The 10,152-nt window shown below is 45.7% G+C and overlaps 1 gene segment (V, D, J or C); it reads right to left on the bottom strand.

Moving 5' to 3' along the window:
- Positions 1-824: 824 nt before the first annotated feature.
- Positions 825-1,387, bottom strand: LOC130016584 (immunoglobulin heavy variable 3-23-like). The segment is given in 2 exon segments: positions 825-1,240; positions 1,342-1,387. Coding segments are annotated over 2 exon segments (462 nt in total).
- Positions 1,388-10,152: the final 8,765 nt, after the last annotated feature.

Below are 10,152 nucleotides of genomic sequence, written 5' to 3' on the forward strand. Positions count from 1 at the left end.
ATGAAGCCCCCTCTGAGAACAATCTACAGAGTACTGATAAGTCAGTGGTCTGAGCTCATGGCCTTGAGTGACTGATGGAGACACAATGTGAGGAGCCCAGTCAGACTCCCTGAGGAGAGGCGGCTGGTCCCATGGCTCAGGGCATCTCTCTGTGGGTGCTAGAAGCCCGTGTCATGATTCACCCAGGGCTGCTGTGGGGCCCCAAGACTTCCTGTGTTTGGGTTGAGGGTTGCCATCGGATCTGCCTCTTGTCTCACTCAGGAGGGGTCAGAACTGCACGTATCACAGGACCTGGTTTGTCCACTACAATGGCTAAGGGATGCAGAGGGAATGGGAAAACTTGAATGTCCATCTGGGCAGTGGATGAGGCAACAAAGTCAAGCCGTGCCAGAAAGCAGGAGTCTCAGGTATAAAATTACTAGGTATGACATGAGTGCAGGTCAGAGGGTAGAGGTCAGTGGGCACAGAAGGTCAGCCTGAGAGCAGAAAGAAGGAGCCAATTCAGAGCTGAGTGGACACGAGGATTTCGCTTTCTGACCAAGCGACTCCTACCAGAAAACCATGATAATCTCCATACGGTCATTTTAATTTGTACAAGAGAATAATGTGACCGTCAGACCCCAGGGAAGTCATGGTCCCATTATTGGAAACTTCTATCAGGAGGCAGAAAGTGAGAAAGACTATGTCCTGCCCAGAGTGGGGATGGAAGACTCAGAGCCACAACCCACAGGACAAGATGCCCATGGGGCCATCTGAGAGTTGAGGGGCAGGGCAGGCCTGATATCCACAAAAACATGATTCATTTGGTCATGAGCAACGTTTCCTCAGGGGAGAGTCCTCAGAGCATCCTGGGGGCCTGCGCCCCTGAAGCTCAAACTGCTTCCTCCTGCAGGTGGTTTGTGTCTGGGTCCACATGGCCTTTCCCTCACTGTGTCTCTCGCACAGTAGTACAGGGCCGTGTCCTCCTCCCTCAGGCGGCTCATTTGCAGAGATAGCGTGTTCTTGCTGTTGTCTCTGGAGATGGTGAATCGGCCCTTCACAGAGTCAGCATACCTTGCTGTGTCACCACTACTACTTATGTCAGAAATCCACTCCAGGCCCTTCCCTGGAGCCTGGCGGATCCAGTTCATACTGTAGTCACTAAAGGTGAATCCGGAGACTGCACAGGAGAGTCTCAGGGAACCCCCAGTCTGCACGAAGTCTCCCCCAGACCCCACCAGCTGCACCTCACACTGGACCCCTGCAAACACAAAGACATTCTGGTCAGGAAACTCTTCTCACACAAAGGATCTACCACTCCCATCACTCCCATGCTCCGTATCTCTGTCGCCCTTGAGTTACCTCCTAACACAGCCACCAGGAGAAGCCAACTTAACCCACACGCCATGTTGGTTTCGTCTAAGTCAGGATGGAACCCCTGGGTACCCCTGATCTGACTCCTCTCCTGGAGCTGAAGCTGGGCTGGGCTGTTTTCATCATAATAAGGAGAGGAGAGGTTCATTTGCATGTCCTCTTTCTCTACTTAATGTGTGTTTTGAACATGCGGAGAGAAGTAAGACTCTAGTCAAGGGCAGGGATCTGGAAATGTCATTGTTTTGTGATAAGGTGTTTAAGGATATTGGTTCATCTTTATATATTAGGATAAATCATGCAGTTTATTTAATTTCACTTCTATTATTCTGATGTATATTGACACAGAAAAGTTTAAAAGATGAGTGTACTATGGTAATAGCACACATTTGGGTAATATTAGACCATGTTTTCATGCAAGTGTATCCCCTGAACGTACAGATAACTGTAATTTGGGCTGTCGAGACAGTACAGGACTCAGGTTCTTGCCTAGTATAGAGTTGACTGGGTTGATTTGTGGTACTGCATTTTATCTTCTATCCCATGCCAGGAGGGATTGCTGAGCACAGAGTCAGTAGTCACCTTTACCAGAGCTGGGTGTGGCCCTGAAACCAAACTCCAAATTGAAAACCTAAACAAAAGCAAAAACAATAACTATTGAGTTGTCAAGAATCTCTTGCCTGTTGTGGGAACCAGTTGCGTTCCTGTGAATTTGGGTTAACTTGGAGCCTGTTGGAGCCCAGGGTGCTTGGAGGTGCACGGAGTGTTACTCTTCATGTCAGCCTTAGCTGTGCAACTCCTTCTTACCTCTCAGCATTTGATTAGTCGGAAAAGTCACATGACCATGCCCTACACAGAGACAGGCCTATAGTGCATTTGTGTGTCATGAGCCCTGACATATTGGACACACGACAGTGATCATCACTACCAAACCGTGGACGAATTCCTCCCCCAGTGTTTTCCCTGACCAATTTATTCCTCCCTCCATGCCTCATCCCTCCCTCATGCTCCCAGCAGTGCATCCTGTTTGCGTGGTTCAGAAATAGATGAACCTTCAGTGTCTCCACTCCGTGGGGAGATTCTGCACTTGCTGTGTAGATGGAAAGGAGAAGAAAGGTTCTGTATCTGAGAGCAATGTCAACAACAGAAGCTAGAGACACTGAAAGCGCTTATCTTCCAGCTGTCAAGGAGTTAAAGTTTCTTCAGGCCTCGTTCCTAGTAGAAACATGGCAATTCCGAGCTGAGTCACCACTTACTGACTCTGTGGACAGAAAGGGCCTCAGCTGAGTGCACACTGTCCCCCTTCCTCCCCTGCAGGTCTGTGTCAGGGTGTCTCACCCAGTGTGCTGAGGCAGAGCAGTAGCTCAGAAGAAAGTGACTAGGGTGTCTGTGGGGGGACTGATGCTCCAGCTGAGGGTGCTTGAGCCAGCGAATACTCTGTGAAGAAGGCTTCAGGTGACTTGGCCTCAGGAACTCCGTCCTCCCAGACTGGGGTGAGGGGAAATTATTTCCAACTGCACATTTCTGAGCAGGACATGGTGTTTTAAAGACACTATTCTCTGTGACTCTACATGGTCCAGGGGTAGGACACAGAGAGAGTCACGGGTCATCTCAGTAGACAATTATTTTAACAGTTCCCTGAACCATCAGAGACACACACTGGGCAAAGTGGCAGTTATAGCAAATGGGAAATAGCCTGATTTAGGGAGTGAGAACCACCCCAGCAGAGTCTCATCTGGACGTGAGGGAGGTAAGGGCCTATCCTACTGCTCAGGGCACAGGTTGGAAGCCCCCGTGGGAGTACCTGAGCCCCTCAGAGTGTGGTCCTGGCGGGAGGCACATTCTGTGTCTCCCAGAGGGGCAGGGAAGGGGCTGGTTCCTGGAGGTGCTGCAGAGACTTTCCCTCAGCACCACTTCTCCCTCAGGCCACAGTTCGTCATCCCAGACAGGGAAGGAGTGGAAGCACCCGGGCAGTGCAGAAGGCCTGTCCAGGCCCACCCAGGCTATGACATTTCTCAGGAAAGAGCAACCAGGTTTTCTATGAGCCTAAAATCGAGAAATATAAGGTTTTTGAGGGCAAATGTTCCACGGTAATAACTCGAGTAGGGCCCCACAATCTGCCTGAGAAGAGAAGACTCTCTGTTGATTTCTTAGACTTTCCTTCACTCGGAGTGGGATGGATTCAGTGCGGACAGGAGCGCTAGTGTGCACTGAGTAAAGCTTTGTAATTTCAAGGTCAGGGTATCAAGACCACGGAAATGTGACCCTATATCGGATTCGGGGATCTTGAAAAGTGCAAATATATCAGAATCCTGAGCTTGAAAGTGAAGCCAATACTTATGGCCCAATTAAACGTAGCCTCACAATACTAATAAGACAAACTAAGAACCATCCACTATGACAGGAAATGCAACATCATGTGTGAACCCAGACCGCCCCCTGCTGGGCCAAAGAGAAGGGGGAGGCCATGGGAGAGCCCCACCAAAACAAAAAAAAAAATAACATAAAACCAAGTTATTTAAAAATTTGTTAGTTTTCTCAAGATTAGACCTGAACCCCTAAAATCTATTGAGGAAACCAGCCAGGAATCACCATGATATCACCTGATATCACCAGAAATCACCATCTCAGAGATGTCAGCGATGGTTTGATTCCATTGGCAAAATAATAAAACTAAAACAAATAGTGGGACTTTATCAATTAATAACATTTGCTTGATAAACAAACTATGTTAAAATTAAAGATATGCTGGTAAACCACTTATATTACTTGTCATCCGTTGATCATTGATTTGCTCGACAGGGTGCCATTCTTCCCGGTCTCATGCTAGTGTAGCCCAATGGCATCTGCTCGCTCCAGGAACACGAAGAGCCTCAAACCATTTGTTCAGGGTTTTGATGAAGAAGATAGATATGTCACTATCTTTTGTTCTAGGCCATCTCGTAGGTGGGCAGCCACGTAGTCTTTTGACATCCCATTGAATCCAGTCGATAAGAGCTCTAGTATGCAGTCGTCTCTAAATCAAATTATGTGTCCGGCCCATCTGATTTTCGACACCTTGGCAAACCGAGGCAGCGTCCCTGATCTTCGATCATCTACAGAGATCGGAACTCCGGATTCCTTCTCTCACTTGAGTGAAGCACAATACTCCAAGCATAGCTCATTTGATTCCTCTTTGGGAGACCTGAATAGCGTTCTTATACTATTTTTGTAGGGTCCAGGTTCTGAAGTGTATGTTAGTGCAGGAAAAACAGTGGAATTGAAAAGATGTGCCCAGAGCTGGAGGTTCTTTGTCCTCTTAACAACTTTTTCAATGTTCTTGAAGGTGTTCGACACCGCTCTCTTCCTCTTGCGCAGTTGGTGCCAAGTCATTCCTCATGTTGAGTTCCTGACCCAGGTACACATAACTGCTGCATTTGGACATGTTCGTTTCGTTGAGAGCAAATGGAACATCAGGGAACTAGTTCATTTTTCATGAATATTGTCTTGATGAGATTCAGCTGCAGTCCGATCTTTTCTCACTCATGGTTGAAGTTGGCCAACATTCGTGCCACTTGGTTAATGCTTGGTGTAAGAAGATGTCATCGGCAAATGGAGGTGGTATAGTTGTCTATCGTCTACCTTCACTCCCATTTCTTCCCATTTCAGTTGTCGCATTATGTTCTTGAGGCTGGAACTGAAGAGTTTCAGTGAAATGGTATCACCCTGCTGAACCCCTCTCTACACGTCGATGATCACGTTCTTGTAGAATGGTGAGATCATGGTGGTGAATCTGTAATACAGCCTGAGGAGGATCCTGATGTACTGAGTTTGAACGCCCTGTTTGGCTAGGGCTTCGATAACCACTTCGGTCTCAACAGAATCAAAGGCCTTCTTTATATCGATGAATGTTAGACAGAATGGCATCTTTAACTCTCGCAAAATCTCAATGAGCTTGGTCACGGTGTGGATATCGTCGATCATGCTGGATCCTTTTCGAAACCTGGCTTGCTCGCATGGTAGTCCTTCATCTAGTGCTCTGCTAATCTTATTCAGGATGACTCGCGTGAACAGCTTGAAGATGACAGACAACAGAGAGATCGGTTGATAGCTGCTGAGGTCATGAATGTCTCCCTTTTTGGAACAGTCCTGCTGGATTTCCATTGGGATGGAACCTTGCATTCGGAGAGGTAGCATGTGATGAGTCGAGCCAGTGAATCGACAAGTACTGGTGGCAGATTCTTCAGGTGTTCTGGTCTGACCTTGTCTGGTCCAAGTGCTGTACTCTGATGAAATGGCCTGTCGGATTTTGGAAGGGAGAACGTTGGGAATGACATATCTATCTTGCAGAATTTGATATGTGGGCACGTGGATATGGCTATTGAAAAGATCCGATAATGCTGGTAAATGGGAGAAAATATATGACTATTAGCATCAGACAGTGTGAATGCCTAAAATACCTAATATCTCACCTAATAATCTCATCATGCCGTTTTCGACACTGGAGTAGAATTGTTCCTTGGAACATGCGATAAAAGAGGTGTCGGGTGCATCAGTGTCCTTGTCAATACAAACTTGGCCATGAGCATTGATTCATTCGAATGCCTAACAACCCGAATCGGACATTTACATTTGAATAGATATGGCTCACTTCCGGCAGTTACTATCTTCGTTGTCGATGTACCAACAACTAATTTTGATGGAGGAAAAATTAAGAAGTTCTACATGGAGCTGGAGAAGTTCTATAAAGAAGACCACACCTTATACAAGATCATTGTGGGTAATTTTAATGCAAAGATAGGACCAAGAAGATAAGCAGAAGAACTTCACATCGGGACCCATGGCCTAGAATGGAACGAACAGGGTGAGAGACTGTCTGAGTTCATCATGTCGACCAAGACCATCCATGATAACTCACAGTTCCAGAAGGCAGAATCTAAACGTTGGACATGGGAGTCTCCCGGTGGACGATTCCACAACGAAATAGACCACATCATATTCAATCGAAGGTTTTGCCTGACCGGTGTCACTTTTGTCCAAAATTCCAAACGGGATCGGACCGCCATATCCTTCATGCAAAATTCTACTTCACAGAGTGGGGAGAAAGGGCTGAAAAGTTTAAAAAGAGAACTCCCAGAATGACCACCAACTGGGAGCTCTTTGGCACTATTGCGGCAACATGGGAAGATGCCATTGTTGACAACATTGACGAGGAATAAGATCGACTGGTTCAGCACCTCCATGATTATGCGAGGAATGCCAAGAGAGAGATAGCCACAAAAAAACGCCTGTCTTCGAAAACTCTTGAGCTTTTTCGCCAACGTGGTTTGGCACATGCCTCAGGCAACTGCAAGCGAACGTCCAAGCTCGCAAAGCAGTGCAGTGATGCGATCAAGGAAGACCTCAAAGAGAGAAGAGCAGAAAAGCTGGTAGATGCGGCAGAAGCTGGAAAAGTATACCTAACACCTGCCTGTCCTTCGCCAACTACAAGACCAAGATAACTGCCCTCCCACGTCCTGATGAATCTATCACATCTTCCAGAATGGCAATGGAGAAGATTATCCATGACTTCTATTCAAGTCTCTTTGATAGCCATGTCCATTTACCGACATACCAAATTCTACAGGATGGATATGTCGTTCTCAATGCTCTCTCTTCTAAAATCTTATAGGCCATTTCGTCAGTAAAGAAATGAAGAGCACCCATCCCAGACAATTCCAGACCTGAACACCTGAAGAACCTGCCATCAGTACTAATCAATACGCTGGCTCGGTTCTTCACATGCTACCTGTCGGAATGCAAGGTTCCGTCCCAAAGGAAAACCAGCAGGGCTGTACTACTGTATAAGAAGGGAGACATTCATGACATTGGCAACTATCGCCCGATCTGCCTATTGTCTGTCATCTACAAGTCGTTCACTCGAGTCATCCTAAATAGGATTGGCAGAACACTAGATGAAGGACAACCATGCGAGCAAGCCAGGTTCCGCAAAGGATTCAGCACCATCGACCATATCCACACAATAACCAAGCTCATTTAGGTTTCTCGGGAGTTCAAGATGCCGCTGTGTTTAACGTTCATTGATTTAAAGAAGGCCTTTGATTCTGGTGAGATGGAAGCAGTCATTGAAGCCCTAGACAATCAGGGCATTCAAGCCCAATACATCAAGATCCTCCATGAGCTGTATTGCGGATTCCCTACCAGGATCTCACCATTCTACAAAGAAATAATCATTGATGTCAAGAGAGGGGTTCAGCAGGGTGATACCATTTCACCGAAACTCTTCAGTGGCACCCTCGAGAACATCATGCGTTGACTGGAATGGGAAGGAATGTGAGTGAAGATAGATGGTCGGCAACTACACCACCTCCGCTTTGCTTAGCTATTTCTTCGACGCCTTCAAGAACGTCGAAGAGATAGCTAAGAGGACAAAGAACCTCCAGCTCCGGGCACATGTCTTTGATTCCACTGTTCTTCCTGCATTAACATATGCATCAGAGTCCTGGGCCCTATGCAAACAGCATGAGAACGCTATTCAGGTCTCCCAAAGAAGAATTGAAAGAGCTATGCTTGGAATATCACGTTTCACTCAAATGAGAGAAAGAATCCGAAGTTCCAACATCCGTCTACGATCAAGAATCAGGGACGCTGTCTCGTTTGCCAAGGTGTCAAAAATCAGATGGGCTGGTCATGTAATGAGATTTAAAGACGACCGCTGGACTAGAGCTGTTACCGACTGGATTCCACGGGATGTCAAAAGACCGCGTGGCCGTCCACCTCCCAGATGGTCAGACTTCTTCATCAAGATTATGAACGATCGGTTTGAGTCTCTTCATGTTCCTAGAGCGAACAGATGCCATTGGGCTACACTAGCACGCGACAGGGACAAATGGAGACGTTACTGGCACCCGCTCGAGCAAATCTACGATTAACAGGAAGTTACGTGATTAAGTGAACTTTTTTTGGTAGCTGCATAGTATTCCATTCTGTAGATGTACTATATTTCATCGAATTAACTATTCTCAGACACTCGGGTTGTTTCAGATTTGGCTATTGTGAATACAATATTTTGATTCAGTAAACATGGGCCTGAAAATATATTTACAGTTTATTGTTTTCGGGCGTTTGGGGTCAATGTCAAGAAGGAATTTCTGGGTCAAATGGAAGCTCAATTCTTACTCTATTGGGCAGTATCCAAGTTTTTTCCAACTAGGTCAATTTCATTGGCATTCTCACCAGCAGATTATGATGATTGTATTTTCCCCATATCTATGCTAACACAGAATGTTTTGATTCTTTGAGATTTGTAACCTTCTCCCATGGTATGAGGTGATATTTCATAATTATTTTAATTTACATTTCTCTGAAGAGTGTCATGGTGAATTTATTTATACAGTTCTCTGCATGAAAGTCTATATTAAGGATGTATTTCTTAAAATCCTCATTTTAGATGGGGTTTATTTTTTGATGTAAGATCTACAAGTGCTTAATATATGTTTTACTTATCTGACATCAAATGAGGTGAGCAGATATTTTCTGTGTTTTTTTTTTTGTTGTTGTTGTTGTTGTTGTCTTTTGATTCTGGCCATATGTTCATTTACAATGATTGGGCCATTAAAAACAGAAAGACTAAAAACTAAAAGCATGAAATGGGTGAAAACTTTGGCTTCACATTGATCAAAATAATTAGTTTACAGGAGGGAAATTGAATCAAGAAGACATAAACCATGTGTTTGAACTCAGCTGAGAGTAACTGCGTGTTGTTGACATAAAATATGTGTCACAGACTGACCACAATCACAAACACAGTCACCTTCAATGTTGGGTGCACCAACAGCCAATAGAGTTGGTGAGTTCTCAGGTGGAATTGTGATCAATGTGGGTGGGTCATTGCAGGTTCAGAGTCGAGACACACCTCACGTATTTGCACAGCTCATGGACTCATTCAGTCTCTGTGCACACAGCTAGTTACTAGGGTGTGGTCCCTCCTTCCACAAGCACAAGGTGAAACAATCGTCTCTGGACTCACTCCCCACTGCCTTCTCAGAGAGTCACCAGGTCTCAGCACTTCCTCTTCAGACTAAGCTGAACCTCAGGTACTATATGAATTTCCTGGAAACCCAAAAGCATTAACTGGTGGAGATGATGATAGTCGTGTTCATGGCAGCACCAAGTACAGTAGCCAAGATGCACACACAACACGCAACTGCAGCATTCAGTTCTGTCTGTGTCTCCTCATTCATTCGTGCAGTCGGTTCTTTCTCTCCTTCAGTTCTCTTTGAAGGAAAGTGATCATTGTTCCCTTCCTTCTCTCACAGAGACTCCTGAATCTCCCTGTCAGTGTTTTCCTCAGGTCAGAGAGCACTGAGATAATTGTTGCTCTCTGCACACCCACAGAGCATCGGATATTCTGATGTTCTTACCTGGATTCAGTCTACATTCATTAAAACAATAGAATTATGTTTTCATTGTTCCCAGTGTTCTGTGGGATCTGAGTGTATAAGTTCCTGGTGGTCTGCGCATGGATTGGGTGAAGTTCCCCGCTCTATTCAGCTAGGGCTGTGACTCTAGTAACTTCTGGCAGCCACAAAGTAGGTGGTGTTTTCTCAGTGGGATTGGAGGGTCAGAGGTTGGGTGGAAGGAATAACTGTGGGTCCTGGTGCTGACGGGGCCTCACTGAGACCTGTGACATCTCCTGGGGAACAAGTTTTGAAAAATATCATGAAGCTATATAAATTAACCCCTAGTTTCAGGAATATAAACTCTCAGTCCAACGGTATCGAATTGAGAGCCCAGAATAAATTCTTAGATCTTTTACTGTGA

Source organism: Sorex fumeus, unplaced genomic scaffold (assembly GCF_029834395.1).
Source record: "Sorex fumeus unplaced genomic scaffold, SorFum_2.1 ptg000157l, whole genome shotgun sequence".
Taxonomy (NCBI): Eukaryota; Metazoa; Chordata; class Mammalia; order Eulipotyphla; family Soricidae; genus Sorex; species Sorex fumeus.